The following is a 27999-nucleotide window of genomic DNA, read 5'->3' on the forward strand; positions in this document are numbered from 1 at the left end:
CTCGCAAAATATTTTATAAATCAGGTTTCTTCTCGCAACATTTTTAAAAAAGCTGGTTTTACTCAAAATCTCTAATTTAAAAGGTGATTTTGACAAAATTTCCAAAAAAAAAAAAAAAAAAAAAAAAAGAAGAAAAAAAAGAAGAAAACTCCCTCCCTAAAACCCTAACTACTAGAACCTTCGAAACCCGTTTCTCTCTCCTCGAGCAGAGCCTACATGCAAAATTGCGAGCAAAGGAGCACAGGAGAAGCCGCAACCGCCATTTCTACTCTCTTCACTTTCTTCAAACCTCGTCAAGTTATACTCAATTCATTGTCAAGTATGAAGCTCGACAACAAAAATGGCGACAAAACCCTAATTTCTCTCACTGGTCAGCAAAGGAAACTGCTTCTCCAATCAATTTGTCAATTCCTTGAACAAAGTGGCTTCTCCAAATCTCTTAAGAATTTTTACAAAGAGGCAGAAATCGAGGTTCGCTCATTTATATTTGTTTTTTGGTTTAATTTGTTTAATTTGCTCCCCTAATTTACGAATTTATTGACTGTAAGTTGCAGAAAGAGAGTTGGAAGGATTGTTTATTGAATTTGGAAGAGATGTGTTACCAATTTTTGAAGTTGAGGTAGGTCGAACCGTCGAAAGTTAATACTAATCAATGTCAATTACTTCAATTTTTTCTTAAGAGTTGCTGCTCATTTCATGTACTGTATTAAGGTTTATGATTGTTTAATGTGATCCTAATTGCTAATGCTGGAATGGACTCAATGTGCCAAAGATTGCTCATTTTCATGATTGTTAAATGCTTATGTTATTGTAGGTTTGCTTGTGAGTTTCATTCAATTTCACAATGTAATAATTTGAAGAGAATGCTTGCTTTTTTTTATATTTCAAGTCATGGGACATGGTTTTTGCTGCTAAATTTATGTGCCAATTGGTGCGGCTTTGTGTAAAGGTGTCAAGATTAATCATTGTTCATCTTTGGGTATTGATAGCTATTGGAGTTGGGATATTATATTATTGTTGGCGAATGGCGATGTTTGATGTTTATTTATGTTAAGTGGTTGGATTGATCATGCTTGGGTAACTGTTAGGGTCTGTGGCGCCTTGTCTTGTTTATGCATCGTTTAATTAGTTTACTTAGGTCAAGAATCTCTGTTCTAATGCTACTTGTGTCTCTGTCGCGGGTAGGGATGACGCTAAAATTAGTGATTCTGCGGCTTGTGCTGCCAAAGAAATAGCTACTGCCCAGAAGGATGGAAGTATAAATGGTGTTGCATCTGAGGAGCAGGAAAATAACCCTGTTGATGATGTTAATATAAAACATAAGAAAAAAAAAAGCAAAAGTGCTAGTGATTCATCTGCTCAAATTGCTGAGGAAATTGACCCAAAACCCTCAAAAGTCCCTGAAGACGTTTCTTTGATTGTGCCAAGTGAACCTGAAAAGAAATCCAAGAAGAAGAAGCGCAAGGGTGAATCTCAGGAAGAAAACAAAGAGGAACTGCCAGCAGAAGAAACATCAGAAAAACCCGATGTTTCAAAGGAAGAGAAGAAAGAGAAGTCCAAAAGTAAGAAAAAGAAAGAAGATACTTTGAAACCCAATGATTCACCTGTAGAAATTACGGAGGTTGTTAGTGAGAAAAAAATTTCGAAGAAAAGAAAGAAGTCCTCATCTGATGAAAATGAGACCGAATGTGTTGAAAAGGCAGCACTTGATGACTTCAAGCGTAGGAAGACAGAAAATTTAGATGAATCAAATGGAACCATTCTCCCTAAAACACCTAATGGATCTGCCAATGGAGTCTTGGAAAATGGTGATAGCAAGGAGTCGCAGAAGAAGGATAAAACAAAGCAGCTCAATGGTTCTGAGGTATGTATGCGGCAACATAGTGCTTGCTTTGGTATTGATTAATTGGTCTTAAGTCTTATGTGATACAAGTGTCCGATATACAAGAGGTTGACTGCTTGAGCTGTGGAGACTTGCCAACTTGATGTATACTCTGATGTATACTCAGAGAAGCAAGCTAGCATATTCCCAGAAATCCTAATGTTTACAGAGTTTGATGAGTTAAAAGTACAATATGATCTGTATGTTATGTGGAAAAGCATATGGATTACAATGCATCCATGTCTTTATAACATTTCTCAAATTCCAAACACCAGTTAGAACGATGTTTATGGGAATTATATGGTAAACTACCACTCCACAAAATAACCAAATTCACCTTGACATGAGACTTAAAACTCTCGGTATAGCCTGCTTCCTCACTCTTTTTTCCTATCAGAGAAAATACTTTCAAAGAAATCTTTGCCTAGAATAAGTACTGCACGTATAAACTACAATGAGGGAAAGGCTAGTATGAGGGACGGTCTTAATGTTGTCAGGCTTTGAGTTGAGTAGTGTGGGGGGAAACTTGCTTTTGTGATTTGGTGGAGGATTCCGATGCACTTGGCTATGAGCAGAGAGCACAGTGTGGCCTCAATTTAGGTTATTTTTGTCTATTCATGGTTGGTTGGCTGGCATAATTTTCAAATTTGATTCAAACAATAGCATAAGTCTGGTGTCAGATTGCTTCCAATTGGTGTGCAGTTATCACCTGTTTCTCAGGGTCCCACACCCTTAGAACATCAACTTTTCATTATGTTTCGAGTGACATGGTCTTTGAATTGTGAAGTTAGTGAATGGCTGGAATCCCTTCTTTTATGGGAAAGCTAAAGTTTATTATGGGTAACAGTGGGTATGGAACTTAGTGGAGTTTGGTTCAGAAAAGAGATATTTTTCTTAGGGATTATTTAGTGTGGTGCACTATTGCACTGGAGACTTGAGAGTTGAGACACCCCTAAAATGGGTAATGTTTGGTAGAATTATGTGCTTGCAAAGGAAATGCTTGCATGGCAAGGTAATAGACTAATAGCAGGGACTACATTTAGACCTGGTTATTGGACAGGGTAGTCCAATGGATATAGGGTTAGGGTCAAGTTAATATGGTTTTTATTGGGCAGGGCTCTTATTGGACAGGGCCTTTATTGGACAGGGTCATTATAGGGTCAAACTTAGTAATGATACAAAAAATTACGCGTATAGCTTCGTATTTACTTGTACTTGCACATGGCTCTTTCATTTTTCATTTTTCATTGCTCGTTTATTGACCCGCCCATTAATGACCCGCTATTGACCCGCGACCCGCTTTTGACCCGCCCATTATCGACCCGCTAAAAATGACCCTTTCAATACCCGACCCTCTTTTAACCCGCACCGACCCTGACCCGCCCCGCCCGATAACCAGGTCTAACTACATTATTATTCCATCTTCCTCACGGTAGAGGAACTGAAAGATAATTTAACTTTTACTCCCTTTTCATGGTTCATTGATTTATGTATATGTTATGTTGTTTTATTTTGAGACTTCACTTGTTAACTATGAAGTTAAGTTTTTGTCTATATAAGTTGGTAGTGGTGATCAGCGAGGTTTGATAGACATAGTTAACAAAACACAACCGACGGTTAGGCAAAGGTTGGTCTGATGGTAGGAGTTGTAGGTTGTAGATTCTTCTTTTATTTTATTTTTATTTGAACATGTTTTATCTCATGTGACGCCTAAAGTGGAAGGTGGATTGTTGATAGTTTGAACGAGCCACATAAGTGTTTAATCCATGAGACAATGCCCTTATTCCTCCACTTTCTTTTCATATACTGTAGTGCTTAAATGCACAACAAACTAGAATTGGGTGTGGAGCAAGATATTTTTTACTGCTTGCTGGAATGAGTTGAAGTTGCTGAAAATAGTTCATGATTTTTCCTCTCCAAAAGATTTTTACCATTTAGGAGTTGCAGGCTGCTTGGTGTTTTTTATTTGAATTACCTTTGACCAGGGCTGTATTTGGTCTTAAAGGAACCCCCCTCCCCCAATGTTTTTCTACATATATCGTGAATGTCGTCTCCTGTAGCTTGTACAGCAAAGTGTGTAACTTCGTCTTTATCTGACCTTAATAGTGTTAAATGTTTTGTAGTGTTGTGTTTATCTGACCTTTATAAGCTACGTCTGAACTATTATAGTTACATAGGTGATATTTGTAGTGTTGTGTTTCTGCCTGCTTTTGATACCTGATCGATTTTATCTCTTGATCTATGCACAAAAGAAATGGGGTTATGTGTTGGTGTAATCCTACTCCCCATCAAATGTTGTATGATTGAACCTGAAACTGATTATCAAAGTTTGTTGTTTCAGACAAGAACTTCTGCTAATGCATTCCGGAGGGTCAAAGAGGAGGAAGTGGAATTTGTAGATGAAAGGCTTCAAGATAATTCTTATTGGGCAAAGGTCTCGTGATTCGGAGTTATTCTTTTACATTTATTTCTTTATCCTATATTTAGAGTGGGAACTTTTTAGAGGAGTTAATGATCCTTACAAAATATTTGTAGTGTCTTAACACCGTCCTTATGTTGTCTACAGGATGGTGCAGATAGTGGCTATGGAGCTAAAGCACAGGAAGTTTTGGGGCAGGTTAGAGGAAGGTAAATGTCTCTAACTCTCTACTGTATGCTTCATTTCTTTTTACTTGGAAATGCTTGATCTTCCTTGTTGGCTCGTATCATCAGGGAATATAGGCGTTAATGTGTTGTGCGCCATAGTTAAACTGCTATAAAAAGTATAGTGAGTGATAGTTAATAGAGCCACTTCTTTTCCCCATCATCTCCCAACTCTTTGTTGGTTCATCTGTTCTTTTGCGTTATGAAAGGGTTGATTTGTGAATGCTGTTGTTTTGCTTTCAACCCGAGTCATTGAATATCAACTTATAAAGTAACAATCCCCTCAAAAAAACCTTATAAAGTTACAAGTCAAGAAAGGGGAAGTTATTTCAATTTAGTACTGCTCTCAGAATGAAGTCAGATTGTTTTTCTGTTTCTTTCTTTCTTCCTATCCTGGACTCTCCTCTTATTCCTTGTATTTCAATGGTTTTCTCTGTGTGTTAATGAATGATCTTACTCATTGGCTGGAGATCTATTAACAGTTTGTAACTTTGTTTTTTTTTTGGTGAGAAAGAGGGGCAAAGAACCCCTAAATAAATACAAAGCTAGTCAAACTAAAAAGTAGAAAAACACTACAAAGAAACGAAAGAACAGAAAGCATAAAAACAAAGAAAAGTATACCAGCAGTAATACTAATCAGGTAGCTAGTGCAGGCACTTTCCGAGCAATAGCTAAGCCACCCAGGTCCTCCAATAAAACGGTTTGAAGACCCTCCGCCTCAAAGATGACCATCTTCTGCTCCAAGTCCACCCCGTGATTAGCAAGCCAGTCTGCCGCACGATTCGCTTCACGATAATTATGATGAACTCCGCCTCAAAGATGACCATCTTCTGCTCCAAGTTCACCCCGTGATTAGCAAACCAGTCCACTTAATCAAAGACTTTCACTTTCGGATAATATGAAAACCCGGTGAAGTAGGAATAGTAGTATTAGTGAGGAGTTGTACTACTATTTCTGAATCCACCGTAAGTTGCACTTGTTTATTGCCTCCATTTCAAGCTAATGCTAGACCATGAAGAACACCCAGTAGCTCTGCCTTCGTGCTAGAACAAGCACCGCACGTAGCAACAAATACCTCAAACAACTCTCCTCTATGTCCTCTTATCAATCCTCCACAGCCCGCCTTCCCCGGGTTTCCCTTGGAGGCACCATCAGTATTAAGTCTCACCGAACCTTCTCTTGGACACATCCATGTGATGAAGATTTCTTCTCTACCCCTCATTACGCTTACCCATCAATAAATCATCTTTCATCATTGCTTTCTTGATTGATTCCACCCGAGCAATAAGGAAACTGAGTTGATCTTGGAATGTGGAATGTCAAATTCGACCAAAACAACGATTATTACGCCATTTCCAAATCCACCATAGAGTAGTAGCGAAGACAACAGCCCAATCCTCGTTCCATGTATGATTATCCTCCCTCAAATTAATTTCCGGCCATTGTAAAAAAGGAGTATCAAGTAATTCTTGGTCATTGATCCATGGGAAATTCCTCCATACCATGACTGCAGCAGGACAAGCTCTAAGCACATGCTCAGTATTTTCTCTTCCACAGCTCCCCAGGTACGACATCTAGGATCATTAGTAATCGTTCTCAAAAAACGATTTGAATTGGTCATTAGTCTATCTAGAAACACCAACCAAATAAAGAATCTAATCCTTTGAGGGATAGGAAGTTTCCATATTTTACTCCAACAAGGGTGTAATCTTAGGTTTCACCTTTAATCAATTGAAGAGTCGATTTTATCGAGAAGCCACCAGAGGGTTCACCATTAAAACCCTTGTTGGGAGTAATCAATCGCCTCCGGGTCATCTTGTAACTTGAATGAAGCAATGAGTTGTAAAATATTGGGAGGAAGGTACTCAGCAAAGAACTCCAATTTCCAACCTTCATTGATATCCCAAGCATCACTAACTAAAATATCTTGTACTTAGAGGTGGAGGGGCAGTCACAAGTGAGAGAAGTGGCTTGGTCGTGGCCCAAGGCTGCTTCCAAAACAAAGTTCCAGCTCCTTTTCCTACTGCCATGCCAATTCCTTGCTTTAGAATGTTCAGATTGTCTGTGATTCCTCTTCAAGCATTGGAGGAATCACTCTTGGCTTTAAACATATTAACATCATAACGTCCGTCACAATATTTACTACGCAAAACCCTTGACCAAAGAGCATCTGGTTTTGCTAGTAATCTCTATCCAAGTTTAGTGAGAAAGTATGCATTTGCTTGTCTCATAGACCTCAATCCTAAACCTCCAGAATGTTTTGGTTTAGTGACAGTTCCCAAGACACAAGATGCACCCTCCGTTGCTCTTCCGACCCACCCCATAGTAAACAGTGAGAAATACAGTCAATTTCATTGCAAGTCGTCCTTAGCAATTTTGCTGTTTGCATAGCATAATAAGGCATTGAAACTGATGCAAGATTGGATTAAGGTAGCCCATCCTGCCATTGAGATCATTTTAGATTTCCATCCCGCTAATTATCCATTAATCCGGTCCACCATAAATTGATACTCCTTAGAAGTACGCCTGTTGGTACGCCTAAATACAAACCAAGGTCAACGGTTTCCTCTATGTGTTGAGGATATTGCATACCCCACCTTTAATATCTTCAGAAGTGTTTTTAGAGAAAAGGACTTTTGATTTTGAATAACTCACTTTGCTTCCTGAGGCATCGCAAAACTGACCAAGACAAGCTGAAATAATTTGGGCCTGATCTTCAGAAGCCTTGGCAAACAGAATAAGGTCATCTGCAAAGGCCAAGTTTGAAATAATAGGGCCATTACGGTTGGCCCTAACTGGTTTCCATATCCCCAAACTAATGGCATTCTCAATGAGATGGGCTAACTACATATGACATAAAAATACGGGGATATCGTCACCCTGTCTAACGCCCCTAGACGGGTTACTTCAATTTAGTACTGCTCTCAGAATAAAGTCAGATTGTATTTTCTATTTCTTTCTTTCTTTCTATCCTGGACTCACTCTTATTCCTTGTATTAAATGGTGTTCTCTCACTCTCTGTGTGTTAATGAATGAACTTACTGATTGGCTGGAGTTCTGTTTATCAGTTTTATCTTCAATATCTGCTGAATTAGGGTTTAGGGTCTTACTCCGTTATGATTTAGGAATTCGGAAAACTACAATTATGTTTTGTACCATTTGTAATAATTTCTTGTGTTCTTGATAGGGATTTTCGCCATGAGAAAACCAAGAAAAAACGTGGAAGCTACAGAGGAGGACAAATCGATCTGGACTCTCATTCAATCAAGTTCAATTATGATGATGAAGAATGACTTGTTGCTTAAATGTTCCTGCATGTGGAACTAGCATCTAAAAAAATTTTGGTCTAATATTTTCTTACATTTTTTTGTACAACCCTTTTGGATTATTGTTGATTGTAATTGACATGATATCGTTGGCATACGGAGTACTTGTATTTCTTTCCTGCATCTTCAAAGTTCAAATATTTAGCTTCCAGCAATTTATTGGAGAAAGCAATATGAATTCAACCATAAGTTCAAATATGTGCGTGATTTCACGTGCCCTTACTGAAAATGTAACACTTGACACCCGTTTGGCTGTGATAAAATACTTCGTCTCTCTGACTGTCTCGTTTTACTTGCCCTATTTGACTAGTTTTGTGAGAGTTTTTGGGTTAAATAGAGCAAGTAAAATGAGGCAGACATAGTCAAGTTGATTATCAACTCTCAATTTTGTAATGCTAGATTTGATTATACTGCTTGATTTTGACCGGTTTATTCTCAATTTTGTGATGTCATATTAACGAGTCGAGTTCTTGGAACAACGTACACCTTATTGGATTAGGACGCTGGTATTATGAAAATAACGACGAAAATAAAGAGATCATTAGAATTAAGCTATACTGTACATCGGAGATGGTGCACGATAAATACTGTAGACCTGGTTATCGGGCGGGGCGGGTCAGGGTCAGTGCGGGTCAAAAGAGGGTCGGGTATTAAAAGGGTCATTTTTAGCGGGTCGATAATGGGCGGGTCAAAAGCGGATCGCGGGTCAATAGAGGGTCATTAGTGGGCGGGTCAATAAACGAGCAATGAAAAATGAAAAACAGAGCCATGTGCCTTACCAGTAAATACGAAGTTATACACGTAATTTTTTGTATCATTACTATTTTAATTTTCAAAATAATTATAGTATAAGTTTTACCCTATAATGATCCTGTCCAATAAAGGCCCTGTCCAATAAGAGCCCTGCCCAATAAAAGCCCTATTAACTTGACCCTAACCCTATATTCATTGGACTACCTGTCCAATAACCAGGTCTACTGTACAACGGAGAAGTTCAACTCTTGTCATTTTTCCAGTGAGCAGGCAAAAGTTGAATCAGAACAGGCAATTGCCATACCGGCCCAACCAGTTTATTGAAATCAATCTCTCTCATCTCACTACTTTCACGAGCCACCGGAAGCCGGCGAGAAGCAACTTTCACGGCGAGAAGCGGCGCCAGTGCAGACGAATTGATCTCCTCCTTGCCAGTTTAGGGTTTTTGAATTGGGGAATTTTGGAAACTAGGGTTCATGAATTGGGGATATTGGAGTTGACTAATTAGACACGGGACACGAAGCACCGTCGGTACCACCACTGTTACCTGGTCAACGGAGACGGTGGCGGCGGTGTGGCAGCGGAAGTCCACCACCAGGAACATGAGCGTGAGTTTTTTTTAATAGTTTTTTCAATTTAAATTGACATTCAAGTTAAAATGGTTGAAATTGTATTTGAATTAAAATCAGCCAAATAATATGTAAACACTGTCTTTTGTTTTGACTGCATTGGTTGTTAATCGTTCTAATGTTAATTGGGTTTCATTATTTTTAAAGTTTTATCATTGTTTTCTTGGCATCTTTTGCAAATTAGGTGTTAAATTTGATTCGATTTTGTATGTTTTGATGTTCCCATTTGTTTATTTGTGATTATGTTGAGTAGAGGAAGGAGAGTATGGAGATCATAGTATCATGCTGTGTTGGTTGGGTGAAAATTTGGAAATGTAACTTAATAAAAAGAGTTGATAATTTAAATCTTTGACATTCTTCATATGAGCCCAAAGGTAGCAGCTTTTTAGGCAATTAACAAACCCCATAATCCCAAATGAATATTGTTGTTAAGCCCTTTGAATTAGACTGAGAGTATGAGACAGATGATTTCATGGAGAAATTCCAGCTTTCTTTCGTGGTTTGATCATAGTTCTAAGTAGGTTTCAATTGAACTATCTTTAATCCCAATGAATGTTGTTGTTAAGCCCTTTGAATTAGACTGAGAGTATGAGACATATGATTTCCCGGAGAAATTCCAGCTTTCTTTCGTGGTTTGATCATAATTCTAAGTAGGTTTCAATTGAATTTTCTTTCTATGAGCTTAGCAACATTATTTACCATCTTTTGGTAGGTTTCAATTAAATAATCTTTCTATGAGCTTAGCAACATTATTTACCATCTTTTGGTGGGAGAAATATAGTTTGTGGATTGTATTTTTCTTTGATGGTGCCATGGTGGATTGAAATTAGACTATGTTTCTTTTCATTAACTTTTTAGGTTGAAATCACTCCAAGGAACAATACCGAAACATGAAATCTCGTTACTCGCAGTACAGTAGTTTTAAGTATCTGATTATTTGTTGTAATTTGAACTCTTTTTTTCAACTTGCATGTTTTATTCTAAGTATGTGGTCCGAGTTGATAGTACCCTACCATTGCCAAATCAAATTCCCGGGTCCGCCACTGAGTGCTACTGTGCTAGTATTCATTAGAAATGTCTCTATGCAAATGTGTTCGTTAACTACAAAACTTGAGCACTAAACATATTACTGCTAATCACTATGCTTTCCGTTCTCAAGGTCTCTGTCTTGTTCTTGCACTACAAATCTTAGACAGCAAGCACTAAGACGCTACCACTGTGGTTTTCGTATGGGGTTTCTTGGATGCTACAATCACACTTGTCAATGTTGTTCTTTTTATTGGGTTTCTAATACGCGGTGCAATAGTGTGTAGGTTTTAGTTTTGTATCTTTGAGCTTAGCTTCTATGTCCAACATTATCAATAAAGGATGTATGCGCCATGAGGAGATGTTACATGGGTAGGGAAAGGTATTGAGAGGATAGAAGGTGATTCAGGTACTACCGAGTATTTAATTTATGATTGGTAACTTCCTTTTTGTCCTGTGCACTTTATGCACTTGAATCCAGAAGCTTTGTTGACCTCTCAACTTCTAATTTTCTACCTAGCATGGCCGTAACTCATAAGCCCCTTGCGCGGTTGCAGTTTTTTTTTTTAATTTTTTTTCTGTGATTATGGCTCTAATCAGTGACTTGTCGATCTGTCTTTGAAGAATATGATTGAACTTTGTATTTTGTCTGTTGGTATTTAATGGTTTAAGGTTTTATACTCTTATTTCTTTAAAGTTTTACTGTGAATTACATTGTCTTTTCTTTCCCCTTTGTTTTTCTTGTGGATTTCTAGGGAGCCTTTTAATAACGAGGGCTAACTGTTTCTTAGTTGAGTTTGATCATATCTATCTCACCAAGTTTGTCAAGTGTCTAGTGCCTGCTAGACAATATGGTGCAATTAAATAGACACAGTGCGATGTTCTTCCATGCCTGTCTCGTGTTATTATTTTAATTGCTACCTCTACCTTGCACTTCATTCATGGTTTTTCATTGATTTTTGCTTTCTGTTGCTATTATGCAGGTTGTGGCTGATTTTTATTTATAAATCTCATCAAGATCAATATCAGGACCAGTACGTAGTGACATCTACACCAATATCAGCAGCAGCAAAAGGATCCAATGGAGTCGTGGTGGGAGTCTGTATCAAAAGCTCGCTCCCGAATCCAAACCCTTCTTTCTTTCCTCCCTCCGTTATTGTCAACCAGCGATTCTCTATCCTCCCTAGTGGACTCTGATCAACCCGCCCGCTCTCTTCTAGACTCATATGAAGCCTACTCTGCCATGTCATCTGCTCTCTCCGGTTCTGGAGATGACCCTCTTTGCCAATGGCTCTACGACACCTTCCTCCAGTCTTCTGATCACTCTGAATTAGACTTCCGCCTTGTGGTGGTGTCATTGGTACCTCTAATTGCTGGCCTCTATCTCTCCCGCATCCACACCTTTTCCACTACCTCCCCTGCCGCCCATGGGTCCCCGTCCCTTGCTGGGTTTGAAGCTGTTCTCTTGGCTTTGTACTCTTCCGAGGTTAAATCTCGTGCCGGCAAACCCCTCCTTGTCTCCATACCTTCTCCTGCTTACCTCTCTCACCATCCTTCCCTCTATCACACCCTAACTCCTCAACCTCACCCGTCTCCTTCTCATAATAGTAATTACTTCTCTAGATCATCCTCTTCTTCTTCTCCTTCTGGTGTGTCTGGGAATGGGATTGAGATTGGAGTTGGGGTTATCTCACCTCCTCTAGAACGCCAAATAGGGATCCAATCCACAAAGCGTGCTTCCATTGTTGGGGTAGCCTTCCATTGCTTTTTCAAACACATCTCACAAATGCCTCTTTGGTCTAAGGTAGATCTATGCCGTTTTGCTGCTTTGTGGGCTGGCAATGATTGTCCCTGTGCTCATTCTCTTGACTTCCACTGTAATACTCCTACTACAACTGCTAATCGACTAGATGACTGATGACAATGACGATAATGTCTCTATCAGTGAGGAGCTTATTGTTTCCTCTACCATTAGCAGCAGCACAACTAGTAGGTCTAGTACCATTGGAGGTATCATTGCTGAAAATCCACACCCTCACCAAAACGGAGCAGCAGGAAGTGAAATCATCCTTTCGGACGTTATTTCGAGGTTCGATATCAACGGCAAGAATACCACTCACTCCCAAATGTCTTATTTTTTCTAATTCTTCTGGGGGACATGAACATGGGCAGGAACAAGGAGAAGGAGTGAGGATTTTGCTGCCTTGGGAGCTGTTGCAGCCTTTGCTGAGGATACTGAGTAACTGCCTGTTGGCTCCTGCTTCTATGAATAACCAGGAAGTTAAGGACGCTGCTTCTGTTGCAGTGCGGCGTCTTTATGCCAGGGCTTCTCATGATCTGGCTCCTCAGGCTATACTGGCTACACGAAGCCTTGTTCAGCTTGATAACCGTGCTCGGGCCACTGCTAAGGCTGCTGCTTTGACCACTTGTTCTTCCAATGTTAACACCCCGGAATCTAGTAAGCCTGAGGTCTTCTTGGTCTCCAAGTGATGAAGATTCCCATGACACACTCCTCTCTTTGTTTTAGGTAATTTATTTGTATGCACTACTTAATACGGTTTTGCAGAAAGCTAATTGATTTTACTACTGGTTAATGCTTTTACATATATGGGAAACATGAGTACTCGTATTTCTACTGGTTAATGATTTGGTGGAGGATCTCGATGCACTTGGGCCCTTGGCTATGAGCAGAGAATATAGTGTGGCCTCAATTTAGGTTGTTTTTGTCCATTCATGGTTGGTTGGCATAATTCTCAAATTTGATTTAATCAATAGCATGAGTCTGGTGTGAGATTGCTTCCAATCCGTGTGTAGTTATCATAGATAAAAATGCGGTATCGGTCACGGTCGCGGAGTCTCGGTAGCGGAAATGATGCGTTAGTCGCGGACCGTGTCGCGGTTGTCGCGTAGGAATTTGAAATTTGAAAAAGAATCCCCATGTCAGCCCCACTCACTTCCTACCCTAGTCCCCCTCCCTTAAACCGTACACGTGACATAATTAAATGATTACTTTTGTCTACCTTCTCTCTTCTCTCTTGTTTTAGCTCTGAAAATGGAGTTCTCTACTCTATTTCAGTGGAGTTTCTCCATTTCTTTCCTTTTTGCCGAAAACATGGGGAATTCGGCTGAAAACCGAGTAGATGTGAGGCTAATAACGTTTAATGCGGACAAAATTCGTTCGGATCGGTTGAACCGGCCGAGATATCGCCGTTTTTAAAAACACCTTGACAACTCGGGATATCTCGTATCGCCAGCCTCCAAAACCTAGTTAACTCGGGCGATACGAGTTAACTCGGGCCAGTTTTTACACCATGGTAGTTATCACATGTTTCTTAGGGTCTCACACTCTTTTTTAGATCATGAACTTTGCAATATGTTTCGAGTGAGGGTCTTTGAATTGTGAAGTTAGTGAATGGCTAAAGTTTATTATGGGTAACAGTGGGTGTGGAACTTAGTGGAGTTTGGCTCAGAAAAGAGAGATTTTTCTTAGGGATTATTGAGTTGGTGAACTACTGCACTGGAAAATGGGAAGGTAACATCAGTGACTACATTATTATTCCATCTTTCTCACGGAAGAACACTGAAAGATAATTGAACTTTTACTCTCTTTTCATGGTTAATTGATTTATGTATATGTTACGTTGTTTTACTTTGAGAATTATTCTTTCACTTTTTTTCTTTATCCTCTATTTAGAACGGGAACTTCTTAGAGGAGTTAATGATCCTTACAAAATATTTGTAGTGTCTTAACACCGTCCTTATGTTGTCTACAGGATGGTGCAGATAGTGGCTATGGAGCTAAAGCACAGGAAGTTTTGGGGCAGGTTAGAGGAAGGTAAATGTCTCTACTGTATGCTTCATTTCTTTTTACTTGGAAATGTTCGATCTGCCTTGTTGGCTCGTATCATCAGGGAAATTTAGGCATTGAACTGCTATAGAAAGTATAGTGATTAGTGAATGATAGTTAAGGACCCGTTTGGTATCTTTTTTTGTTTTCAGTTTTCTCTTTTTCACAAAAGTAAAAATCAACATATGAAAACCACAAAAAGTAGTTTTCTGTTTTTTGTTGTCAGATTTCTAAATCAACGTGGTCACTATAAGTATGCTTATTTTTTAAGTTAATGATTCAATCTAAATCATAAGACATACAAAACCAAAACTGAAAACTGACACCGACACCGAACAAGCCCTAAGATAGCCACTTCTTCCCCATCATCTCCCAACTCTTTGTTGTTTCATCTACCTTTTTGCGTTACGAAAGGATTGATTTGTGAGTACCCTTGTTTTGCTTTCAACCCAAATCATTGAGTATCAACTTATGAAGTTACAAGTAAGGTAAGGGCGGGTTATTTCAATTTAGTACTGCTCTTAGAATGAAGACACGAATTGTTTTTTCTGTTTCTTTCTTTCTTTTCTATCATGGAACGCTCTCCTCTTATTCCTTGAATCCTTGTACTACAATGGCGTTCGCTGTGTGTTAATGAATGATCTTACTCATTTTCTGGAGTTCTGTTAAAAGTTTGCAACTTTGTTAATCAGTTTTATCTTTAATATCTTCTGAATTAGGGTTTAGGGTTTTACTCCGTTATGATTTAGGAATTCGGAAAACTACAATTATGTTGTACCATTTTTAATGGTTACTTTTGTGTTCTTGATAGGGATTTTCGCCATGAGAAAACCAAGAAAAAACGCGGAAGCTACAGAGGAGGACAAATCGATCTGGACTCTCATTCAATCAAGTTCAATTATGATGATGAAGAATGACTTTTTGCTTAAATGTTCCTGAAAATGTGGAACTAGCATCAAATTTTGGTCTAATGTTTTCTTACATTTTTTTTGTACAACCATTTTGGATTATTGATGATTGTAATTGACATGATATTGTTGGCATACGGAGTACTTGTATTTCTTTCCTGCATCTTCAAAGTTCAAATATTTATTCATTTATATTATTTTACTAGTCTTGCACTCTTTTATTGACTCATATTCAACTGACTTGTCGATTACTAAACTAAATTGATCTAATATAATAAGTTATAATCTTTTATAAGTTATAACCAACGAACTAATCGAAAAACTAGGTTGTTTTAACTAAATTGACTCAATTCATTAACAATTGAACTTGTTTGTACCATTTCGTTGTTGAACATTTTAATCTAGTTGATGTTTAAACCAATAGGAATATCTGAAAAACTTGTATTTACAAAATTTACAAATTCATTATTATCGATTATTAATTACTACGTTGATAGTTATTAATTCATCAATAAATGTTTCATGAATACGAAGTGATAAAATCTATTAGTCATTAGTTCATCGTTATCTATGATAAAACTAAATAATATACTATATACTCACTAACTTTACTGGTCTTAAATTTTTAACACTTTTAAAATTTAGTTCCCGCCCTTGTCTCCTAATTAATACATCCATATTATAATATAAACATATTGAAAATTGAGATTTTAGTAATAACCCGGTATTGTTAATAATTTGTATCCGACTTGACCTGACTCGACATGAACCCGACTCGATATGATATGAACCTGTTACAACCCGGCTAAACTCGTTTACAACCCCACCTGACCCGACTATAATCTGATCAGATCTGACATAACCCGACCCGACATGAATTCAACCCGACACAACCCGACCCACTCTGACCCGACTCGATTATTCCCCGATCCGATATTAACCCGAACCGACATGAACACAACCTGGACCCGTGTCAACCAACCCGAACCCGAATTGCACCGTTAAATTTTCAACTCCACCCGATCCAACCCAATAGCTAAATGAAATTGTTTCAACCCGCACTGATGATGTTAGGTTATGATTCATATGACAAAACATAAATCATGCGGAAAAACCATAAAGCCAGGAAAGCATATTATTTACACATAATCATTTAGCATAGTTTAGATGCATACACTTTGTTGCGTGCCCTCCCTAGCTGCGCCCGAACCGAACAAGAACAAGTCTTTAGGAATCCAAGTGTCGTCCCTCCGTAGATAGTCCACAGCACGTCCGGATCCGCCTTAAGCTTGACCAACTAGAATCGCCCTTAAGGTTGCTTAGGAATTTCGGCTATTAAGGTGCAAGTGTATGACTGATTTTTCTTCAAAATCTTACCTTTAGAATACTTCAATTGTATCTAAAAATTATGACCCTAGGCACCTATTTATAGAGGTATGGAAAAGGAACTGGAATCCTACTAGGATACGAATTAATTAAACAAGAATCCTAGTAGAACTCTTATTTAATTAATTTATCCTTTTAGGATTAGGAATTTAATCATATATCGAATCCTGATAGCTTTAGGATTCATATATGAACACAAACACACACGCACGCACAGCAGCCCACGAGGGGCGCCATGCGCGCGCTCGCAGCCCGCGAGCACTCGCAGCCCATTGCCACGAGGTCCACACGCTGCCGCAGCCTTGACGCGCGCTGGGCCTGCCTTGCGGTGGGCCTGGCACAACCTTGGCTGGTGCGTTGTGGCGCGCTGGCTTGCTGGGCGATGGCCCGGCTTCGTGTTGGGCCTTCGTCTGGCAGGCCTCGTCCGATGCTAATTCGTACGATACGCTTCCGATTAAATTCCCGATTCCGGAATTTATTTCCGATACGAACAATATTTAATATTTCCGATTCCGGAATTAATTTCCGTTTCGAACAAATATTTAATATTTCCGTTTCCGGAATTATTTTCCGATTTCGATAATATTTCCGATTCTGACAATATTTCCGTTTCCGGCAATATTTCCGATTCCGGCAATATTTCCATTTCCATTAATATTTTCCGATACGTACCATGTTTCCGTTTCCGGAAACATTTACGACTTGGATAATATTTATATTTTCCGATACGATCCATATTTCCGTTTCCGGTAATATCATCGTTTCCGGAATATTCATTTCTTGCTTGTGACGATCTCAGCTCCCACTGAAACCAAGATCCGTCGATTCCGAATATCCATAGATGGAGTATTTAATGCCATTAAATACTTGATCCGTTTACGTACTATTTGTGTGACCCTACGGGTTCAGTCAAGAGTAAGCTGTGGATTAATATCATTAATTCCACTTGAACTGAAGCGGCCTCTAGCTAGGCATTCATCTCACTTGATCTCACTGAATTATTAACTTGTTAATTAATACTGAACCGCATTTATTAGACTTAATATTATATGCATACTTGGACCAAGGGCATTATTTCCTTCAGTCTCCCACTTGTCCTTAGGGACAAGTGTGCATTTACCTAATTCCTTTGTCGCTCGATGCTTGCTCTTGAACATAAGGTAAGAGTTGTCATCCTTATTATGACCAGAGGTGTTTCTCGGTTTCAGAGTTCAACTGATCAAATAAACAGATAATCATAGCCTATGATTCATCCGAGCACGGCCATGCATTTTACAGTTTCTAGCTCTCCGAGTGGCCTTGTACAACTTTTAAGCATCTCATCCCGATTTATGGGAGGACAATCCCAATCTTGCGATCTTGAGATTTAGACTTCGTTTGATAGGTGATTACCTGAGCGTTGCCTTTATAGCCTCCTTTTACGGTGCGACGGTTGGTCAACGTCAAAGCAACCAGTTCTCAAACAAGTAATCTCAAATCACTCAGGTATTGAGGATTTAGTGTCTAATAATTTTAATGAAATTTACTTATGACAGATTTTCATCTCTTACAGTAAAGTTTCATAGGTCTGTCCGATACTAGTCTTCCCAAAGTAAGTATCTATGCAAATGATTATGACATTGCCATGTCCACATAGTTCAAGAAACAGAACTACTAGTCATCTTGCATTCTAGTCGTCTAACGTTTTCTATGCGTCCAATTTTTATAGAAAACTCCGACTAGGGACCATTTTCAACTTTTGACATTCAAGTTCACTTGATAGACATTTCTTAGTCACAGGACTGGTCCTGACAGTCTATCTTGAATATATCGTCAAATTGAAGGGACTCATCATTTAATAAACCACAAATTAAATGGAAAAATGAATTCTATTCATTTATTGTGAATGATTAACCAATAATGTTTTACAAAGAATTAAACTCTAAAACTTTAAAACATTAAATAAGGACATCAAAGCCATTCTCCAATATGCTTGATTGCCTGTGCTACAATGTGAGTGTTGCTTCTCACTTGTTGCATAGGTTTAGTTATCATGCTTTGCCAATCTTAATATCCCTTTCATCGAATGTTTTTCGAGATAAGATTATAAGATCTTTTGAGTTTGTTTATTATGTGATCTAGTCTTTCTTACTACAATAGTGGTTCTACGCATTTTGCAATGAAGAACCATCAAGTCAGCAGACATGTGATCCACCCAAGTTCAGTGAAGAACTTTTTAATGTAAACAACTCAGTTTTATTGCTTCTTAGGCAATAAGTACTTTTACTTCAACTGTTTAGGTTGCTAGTGATGCTTTGTTTGGATTTACTTATCCAAGCAGTTCACAGATATGTGGAAGACTTTCCAGCTGTATCTTAGAACATAGAAATTAATATTTAATTTCCCATGCAACAACTCATGGTCTTCAATCCATGTTGCCATTTTCAAAACACGATGCTCTATAGCTCGTCCTTTGTTAATGGTTAACTCCAAAGGAATCTTGCTTGATCCTTTGCCAGTGTTTACGCGTTTAGCATCAATATTTAGCATATCTTTATTTCCTTGAATCAAGAACTATTCCTATGTACCTTTTCAAGTACCATAAGTTTTTCTTGATCTCAATCTAGTTGACCTTTACTTAGATCAATAGAGACTGGTATATGTTCGTCATGCCTAAAGCCATACGATACGTTTTTGGCGATCCTCATATTATATCATACATGATAAATTCTTTTGCAGAATAATTCCCAATTGAATTCTATTCATGTAACTTTAGCTCATCTAGTTTCAGTAGATACTAATTCCAGCTAAATTCTTTGACATATAATATAGGTTAAGAATCTCATTTAGACTCTTTGATGTTTAACTTAGTAAATACTTATACATAGTTCAAACATCCTTTACTTAGATTTATTCATATGGGTCGAATATCTCCAATGGAGTCTTTCGTGTTTGATTTAGTAAATGCCATTACTTAATCCAAAACAATATCATAAGATCTTTGTAAATAGATCTTAATACCCAGTATGTACTAGGTTTCGCCTTGGTCCATCATTGATGAATAATTTCAAACCTAAGTCATTAGCATTTGAATGTTATTTCACAATAGAGAGATATGTGTGTGATACACATAGGACCAATTAAGTTTTTATGTACTCCCACTAAATTTCTTATATATCTATAAGAATCATGTACATTTTATGAAACCAAAATACTTATTAGCTTCACTAAAATATAATTCCAATTCCCAATTGCTTGCTTAAATCTGTACTTAGATTTCATAAGCCAGCTTTCCTTTTCAAGCATTATTTGGATCCACAAATCCTATGACATGCCATGCACATAGTTTCTTCGAACATTTGACTGAGGAAGATGTTTTGTCATCCAATTGCCATATGTACCAATATGCAATCATTGCTTGAATTATAGACTTAAGCATTACGATTTTGCATGAGGTTTCAACACAATCCACACCGTGAATTTGCTTGTAACCTTTAGCAACTAATCTAGCTTTGTGTGTGAACACAATTTCATGTTTGATGGTTTTTATCCTTAAAACAAACTTGCAACCAATAGGTGTGAAACTATTCTTGCAAATCAACAAAATTTCAATTTTGTCATCAAAACATTGAGAGTATGTTTTATGGCCTCTAACCATTTAAAACATTTGAGTCTATATATGGCCTCTAACCATTTTAGGGAATCTGGGTTTCGTAATAGCTTTCTTACAGGTCACAAACTCATTAATCTACATGATAATAGTTTGACTGCAAGTTGTAGGTTTCTTCAATATCTAATAGAAGAATCGCATAGCTTCAGTGACCTGATCTCCATGTTTCTTCACTATCTAATAGACGAATCTCATAGTTTCAGTGACTTGAACTCTATGCCTACTTGGGTATAGAACATCAAACAATAGAATATCAGTAGCCACTTGAAAGTCCTTTGAATATTCTGTTTTCCTTGAAGCACTTGTAAAGTCTTCTAAGAGATGTCTATTCTTTAAAATCCACTTCTAAAGTCCTTAAAGAATACGTGTTTGGATTTCTTAAAGAACTTCGAAAAGCCTCCGGAATGTCCGTTTATGTTTGTTGTTCGCCTCGAAGACTTTCGAGGTCTATTTTCTCCCACTTGTCATTTTGGAAACGAATCTCCAAAAGGACATTATTTCGAGCAAACAAACATTATGTTCTCAAAAATTTGTGGTAGAAACAATACCCTTGTGTCTCATTTGAATAAATCACAATGAAACATATATCTATTCTTGGGCCTTAGTTTGTTGAATAACAAACACTAAGCTCCCACTGAGTTTAGGAACTCTGTAGATATATTATGAAAAGATATTCTGAAATTACTTTTCAATAGCTTTGACGAATTTGGTTTAGTTTGGTGGTAGTTGAGCATTTTGTTTTAGAAATTATAGGAAAAGTCTTTATGATCCATCATTGATCGAATCAAGTACTAATCGACTTCGATCATTCCAACTTAGATATGCCATATTTTATGGAGCTAGATTGTGAATTTTTACTACACACAATCATTGATGATCATTCTTGACTTAAGTAATCATCAACATGATCTAACCTACATCTTTATGATTTCTTGCCAAGTGGGATTTATACTTCTTTGAACTAGCCAAATAGATTCAAACTTATATCACATTGAGTAATAAACCTATATTCACTCAAATCTATGTGAAATAATAAAGTCATAAAACCTTTCTTTAGCTTTGAACTCTATCGTCTAGGCGTTCTAACAATAGTTCATATCTTTTGTTACTTTCAACAAGTAAGACTAGCTTGTCTTGAATTGATCTAGAAATCAATCAACTTTCAAAAGTCCATCAAAATAGAGCTTATGAATGTTAACTTGTTGAGATGGTCTAAGCAACAATGCCAAAGTTTAGTGGAACTCAAATCAAGGGTTTGATTTGAACCTAGTAAAGTTTTTATTGTTAAAGAGTTGTTTGTTTTAATCAAGCATATTGACTCAACCCGTAAATGACCATTTCATTCAAACAAACAAACAAACATTGTTTTTGTTCTTCTGAATGTGAGTCTTTCTGTGTTTGAAAACAGAAATTTAGGTATGCTGATTGTGGAACAAAATAGCCATTAAGTTCCAGCCTTTGAAAGGACTTAAAACAAACTAGATGACCCTACAACTAATGTAGAATTTCCATGCTTCATTTCCCACTTGTAGGTCATTAGTGTATCCTAGCTTCCATTGTTTGAGTTATTACCGAAGTAAGAACCTCAAGCGGTATATGATACCAAGGAAGTTTGATTGCTAGGTCACTTCTCTTTAAACATAAACTTATAGGTAGAAACGGAATCGTAAATTCCTTTCATTTGTTCCTTTATTTTCCTATTTCTTGTACCCTTTCTTATAGTCTTAAGAATTGTATTCTTTAGTGTTGACTTTTATATTTTGTTTAGACATGTCCAATGTCACTCCAACAAAGTTCTTACCATTTATGTTGAATATTCTGTTTCAACTAGATGATCTTACCAGAAGCTTCTAAAGTTTTCTAAGCATCGATCTATTCGAATGTCTAGGGTCTAGACTCATTCGAGAATTAAATGGAAAAAGATTTTAGGTTGTTAACCATTGGTAAAGCTGAGTGTTTTAAACTCAATGCTTTATGATCTCAAAACTACAGTGTATTTTGAATTCACAAGCACCAATTGGTTTGCCATTCGATTTTGATATTCGAAAACAACCATAAAGTCGATATAAGAAACCTACATTTTAAATTGCTCACTTTCTCTCATTTCCGTGAATCGTTCTTGGATTCACTACCAATCGAGGAAATTTACTGTTACCTTTCTAAAAGGATTTATTGCAGTGCAAGATATTTAATTATAAACAATAATTAAAACATACATTGAAGCATGCAAAGTCTAAACATTTATCATGAGTTAGAACTTGAAAATTAAAGCAATCATGCAATTTGAACAAGTTATTAGCATTTTATTCGGATTTATTGTTCCGGCAGGTGTGAATAAAATGATTCCAAGACCCTAAAATCATTGAAGAATTAAGCACATTATGTATTTTGACTCAATTCTAAAATATTTTAGGTAAGCAAAAGCCTTTTGCTAATAGTCTATAAACTACTCTTGGTTGATAGGTACGTCTAAGAACTTATTAGGTAAACCTATCGATTTTGCCACGACATAAAAGGACTCCTTACTTATATCGTTGAGTTTCACAAAACTAACATGTACTCACAATTATTTGTGTACCTTACCCCTTTAGTATCGATAAGTAACACCTCGCTATGGCGGAAAACTATTACTAAGATCGATGAAAAAAGGATATCCAAGTAAGTGTTATTTTGGCATGGCACCTTTTAACTCAATTTTTAAGTTTGGAACTTAAGGCTCTTACTATGTTGGTTAGATTTTAAGTGAACTAAAATCCTTAATCATGCAACATAATCAAGCCACAATCTCATGCATATTTAAGACATATTTAAAAGCAATAAATAACTTAAAGAATGCATAAGATAATTGTGATCTAGTATGGCCCGACTTCATCTTGAAGCTTCAACTTCAAAGTCCGTCTTGAAAATCTCCGTGGGAGGCGCCATTTTCTTTAAATAGGATAAGCTATAATTAAACTAATTACAACTATTTGATGGTACGCATGTTAGGTTATGATACATATGACAATTCATAAATCATGCGGAAAAACCATAAACCCAGGAAAACATATTATTTACACATAATCATTTAGCATAGATTAGATGCATACTCTTTGTTGCGTGCCTTCCCTAGCTGCGCCCGAACCGAACAAGAACAAGTCTTTAGGACTCCAAGTGTCGTCCCTCCGTAGATAGTCCACAGCACGTCCGGATCCGCCTTAAGATTGACCAACTAGAATCGCCCTTAAGGTACTATTATTTTCGGCACTTTATAGGCAAATGTGTGACTGAATTTTTCTCTCAAAAACTCACTTTGAATACTTTGAAACTTGTGTTATAAATTGTGAGCCCTAGCCTCATATTTATAGCGGTATGGAAAGGGAATCGAAAACCTATTCAGATACAAATTAATTAAACCTAGAATCCTACAAGAACTCTAATTTAATTAATTTATCAAATAGAATTAGGAATTTAATCATTAACCGAACTCTGCATGTTTTAGGAAACGTGCACGAACACAAACACTTGCACACACACGCACGGCAGCCACGATGGGCCCCATGCGTGCGCGCGAGCAGCAGCCCACTCAGCGCCCGCGCGCGCTGCGCGCTGCGCGTGCTGTGCGCGCTGCGCGCTGCGCGCTGCGCGCAGCCTGCTGGGCCTGGCCTTGCGCTGGGCCTGGCGTGGCTGTTTGTGCGGCGCGCTTGGCTTGCTGGGCGATGGCCTGGCTTCGTGCTGGGCCTCGTCCGATGCTTATTCGTACGATGCGCTTCCGATTAAATTTTTCCGATTCCGGAATTCATTTCCGATACGAACAATATTTAATATTTCCGATTCCGGAATTAATTTCCGTTTCGAACAAATATTTAATATTTCCGTTTCCGGAATTATTTTCCGATTCCGGTAATATTTCCGATTCTGACAATATTTCCGTTTCCGGCAATATTTCCGATTCTGGCAATATTTCCATTTCCGATAATATTTTCCGACACGTACCATGTTTCCGTTTCCGGCAACATCTACGACTTGGATAATATTTATATTTCCGATACGATCCATATTTCCGTTTCCGGCAATATCATCGTTTCCGGAGTATTCATTCCTTGCCTGTGACGATCTTAGCTCCCACTGAAACCAAGATCCGTCGGTTCCGAATATTCATAGATGGAGTATTTAATGCTATTAAATACTTGATCCGTTTACGTACTATTTGTGTGACCCTACGGGTTCAGTCAAGAGTAAGCTGTGGATTAATATCATTAATTCCACTTGAACTGAAGCGGCCTCTAGCTAGGCATTCAGCTCACTTGATCTCACTGAATTATTAACTTGTTAATTAATACTGAACCGCATTTATTAGACTTAACATAGAATGCATACTTGGACCAAGGGCATTATTTCCTTCAGTCTCCCACTTGTCCTTAGGGACAAGTGTGCATTTCCTAATTCCTTTGTCGCTCGATGCTTGCTCTTGAACATAAGGTAAGAGTTGTCATCCTTATTATGTCCAGAGGTGTTCCTCGGTTTCAGAGTTCAACTGATCAAATAAACAGATAATCATAGCCTATGATTCATCCAAGCACGGCCATGCATTTCACAGTTTCTAGCTCTCCGAGTGGCCTTGTACAACTTTTAAGCATCTCATCCCGATTTATGGGAGGACAATCCCAATCTTGCGATCTTGAGATTAGACTTCGTTTGATAGGTGATTACCTGAGCGTTGCCTTTATAGCCTCCTTTTACGGTGCGACGGTTGGTCAACGTCAAAGCAACCAGTTCTCAAACAAGTAATCTCAAATCACTCAGGTATTGAGGATTTAGTGTCTAATAATTTAATGAAATTTACTTATGACAGACTTTCATCTCTTACAGTAAAGTTTCATAGGTCTCGTCCGATACTAGTCTTCCCAAAGTAAGTATCTATGCAAATGATTATGACATTGCCATGTCCACATAGTTCAAGAAACAGAACTACTAGTCATCTTGCATTCTAATCGTCTAACGTTTTCTATGCGTCCAATTTTATAGAAAACTCCGATTAGGGACCATTTTCAACCTTTGACATTCAAGTTCACTTGATAGACATTTCTTAGTCACAGGACTGGTCCTGACAGTCTATCTTGAATATATCGTCAAATTGAAGGGACTCATCATTTAATAAACCACAAATTAAATGGAAAAATGAATTCTTTTCATCTATTGTGAATGATTAACCAATAATGTTTTACAAAAATTTAAACTCTAAAACTTTAAAACATTAAACAGAGACATCAAAGCCATTCTCCAATATGCTTGATTCCCATAGCTGCAGTGTGCGAGTTGTGCTTCGCCTGCGGCAGAGGTTTAGTTAATGGATCTGATATGTTGTCATCAGTTCCAATTTTGCTTATCTCGACTTCTTTTCTTTCAACGAACTCTCGTAGAAGGTGAAATCTACGAAGTACATGCTTGACTCTCTGGTGGTGTCTAGGCTCTTTTGCCTGTGCAATAGCTCCGTTATTATCACAATACAGGGCTATTGGTCCTTTAATGGAGGGGACTACACCAAGTTCTCCTATGAACTTCCTTAGCCATATAGCTTCCTTTGCTGCTTCATGTGCAGCAATGTACTCCGCTTCAGTTGTAGAATCCGCAATGGTGCTTTGCTTAGCACTTTTCCAGCTTACTGCTCCTCCGTTGAGGCAGAAGACAAACCCAGACTGTGATCTGAAATCATCTTTGTCGGTTTGGAAACTTGCGTCCGTATAGCCTTTAACAATTAATTCATCATCTCCACCATAGACCAGGAAGTCATCTTTGTGCCTTTTCAGGTACTTCAGAATGTTCTTGGCAGCAGTCCAATGCGCCTCTCCTGGGTCTGACTGGTATCTGCTCGTAGCACTGAGTGCGTACGCAACATCCGGGCGTGTACATATCATAGCATACATTATTGAACCAATCAATGATGCATATGGAATCCCATTCATTCGTCTACGCTCATCAAGTTTTTTTGGGCACTGAGTCTTGCTTAGAGTCATTCCATGAGACATGGGTAGGTAGCCTCGCTTGGAGTCCGCCATCTTGAACCTATCAAGCACCTTATTGATATAAGTGCTTTGACTAAGTCCAATCATCTTTTTAGATCTATCTCTGTAAATCTTGATGCCCAATATGTACTGTGCTTCTCCTAGATCCTTCATCGAAAAACATTTCCCAAGCCAAATCTTGACAGAGTTCAACATAGGAATGTCATTTCCGATAAGCAATATGTCGTCGACATATAATACTAGGAAAGAAATCTTGCTCCCACTGACCTTCTTGTATACACAAGATTCGTCCGCGTTCTTGATGAAACCAAAGTCACTGACTGCTTCATCAAAACGTATATTCCAGCTCCTGGATGCCTGCTTCAATCCGTAGATTGACTTCTTTAGCTTGCATACCTTTTTAGCATTCTTTGGATCCTCAAAACCTTCAGGCTGTGTCATAAACACAGTTTCTGTTAAAACGCCGTTTAAGAAAACAGTTTTGACATCCATCTGCCATATTTCGTAATCGTAATATGCAGCGATTGCTAACATTATTCGAATAGACTTTAGCATTGCAACTGGTGAAAAGGTTTCATCGTAATCCACACCGTGGACTTGCCTGTAACCTTTTGCAACCAATCTAGCTTTGAAAACTTCAAGTTTCCCATCCTTGTCCTTTTTCAGTTTGAAAACCCATTTGCTTCCAATGGCTTGGTAGCCATCTGGCAAATCGACCAAATCCCATACTTGGTTTTCAGACATGGAGTCTAATTCAGATTGCATGGCTTCTTGCCATTGCTTGGAGCTAGGGCTCGTCATAGCTTGCTTGTAAGTCGCAGGTTCATCACTTTCAAGTAATAGAACGTCATAGCTCTCGTTCGTCAAAATACCTAAGTACCTTTCCGGTTGAGATCTATATCTTTGCGATCTACGCGGGGTAACATTTCTAGATTGACCATGATTCTCACCAGATTCTTCTAAAGATCTCTGAGTTTCATCCTGAATGTCATCTTGAGCATTCTCTAGAGTTTGTTGTTCGACTCGAATTTCTTCGAGGTCTACTTTTCTCCCACTTGTCATTTTGGAAATGTGATCCTTCTCCAAAAAGACACCATCTCGAGCAACAAACACTTTGTTCTCAGATGTATTGTAGAAGTAATACCCCTTTGTTTCCTTTGGATAGCCCACAAGGATACATTTGTCAGATTTTGGATGAAGTTTGTCTGAAATTAATCGTTTGACGTATACTTCACATCCCCAAATCTTAAGAAAAGACACATTTGGAGGCTTTCCAAACCATAATTCGTATGGAGTCTTTTCGACAGCTTTAGACGGAGCTCTATTTATAGTGAGTGCAGCTGTATTTAGTGCATGTCCCCAAAATTCTAATGGAAGTTCGGCCTGACCCATCATTGACCTGACCATGTCTAGCAAGGTTCTGTTCCTCCGTTCTGACACACCGTTCCATTGTGGTGTTCCAGGAGGAGTCAATTCTGATAGAATTCCACATTCTTTCAGATGGTCATCAAATTCATAGCTCAGATATTCACCGCCTCTATCAGACCGCAGTGCCTTGATCTTCTTGCCTAATTGATTCTCTACTTCACTCTGAAATTCCTTGAATTTGTCAAAGGATTCAGACTTATGCTTCATTAGGTAGACATAACCATACCTACTGAAGTCATCAGTGAAAGTGATAAAGTAGCTGAAACCACCTCTAGCATTTGTACTCATTGGTCCACATACATCTGTATGGATTAAACCCAATAGTTCATTTGCTCTTTCTCCAACTTTAGAGAAAGGTTGCTTCGTCATTTTGCCAAGTAAACACGATTCGCATTTACCATAATCCTCTAAGTCAAATGGTTCTAGAATTCCTTCCCTTTGAAGTCTTTCTAAGCGTTTCAAGTTTATATGGCCTAATCGACAATGCCACAGATAGGTGAGATCTGAATCATCCTTT

At 38.1% G+C, this 27999-nt stretch overlaps 2 protein-coding genes across 4 annotated transcripts; both read left to right on the forward strand.

Moving 5' to 3' along the window:
* Positions 1-151: 151 nt before the first annotated feature.
* Positions 152-7974, forward strand: LOC110778828 (uncharacterized). Of its 2 annotated transcripts, none has more exons than XM_056836381.1 (6): positions 152-471; positions 549-619; positions 1186-1864; positions 4224-4316; positions 4449-4510; positions 7713-7974. In XM_056836381.1, the coding sequence occupies exons 1-6, from the start codon at positions 217-219 to the stop codon at positions 7816-7818; spliced, it is 1266 nt and encodes a 421-aa protein (XP_056692359.1). In that variant the 5' UTR covers positions 152-216; the 3' UTR covers positions 7819-7974. The 2 variants fall into 2 exon arrangements, with proteins under 2 accessions (XP_056692359.1, XP_021839066.2); XM_021983374.2 differs by having other exon boundaries at positions 154-471; positions 555-619.
* An 863-nt stretch (positions 7975-8837) lies between these two features.
* LOC110778829 (uncharacterized) lies at positions 8838-15229 on the forward strand. 2 transcript variants are annotated; one of them, XR_008927428.1, is made up of 5 exons: positions 8847-9212; positions 11243-12348; positions 12432-12786; positions 14033-14094; positions 14918-15229. XR_008927428.1 is itself a non-coding variant. In XM_021983375.2 (4 exons), the coding sequence occupies exon 2, from the start codon at positions 11341-11343 to the stop codon at positions 12175-12177; it is 837 nt and encodes a 278-aa protein (XP_021839067.2). In that variant the 5' UTR covers positions 8838-9212; positions 11243-11340; the 3' UTR covers positions 12178-12786; positions 14033-14094; positions 14918-15229. The 2 variants fall into 2 exon arrangements, 1 of the variants encoding a protein (XP_021839067.2); XM_021983375.2 differs by having other exon boundaries at positions 8838-9212; positions 11243-12786.
* Positions 15230-27999: the final 12770 nt, after the last annotated feature.

Source organism: Spinacia oleracea, chromosome 2 (assembly GCF_020520425.1).
Source record: "Spinacia oleracea cultivar Varoflay chromosome 2, BTI_SOV_V1, whole genome shotgun sequence".
NCBI lineage: Eukaryota > Viridiplantae > Streptophyta > Magnoliopsida > Caryophyllales > Amaranthaceae > Spinacia > Spinacia oleracea.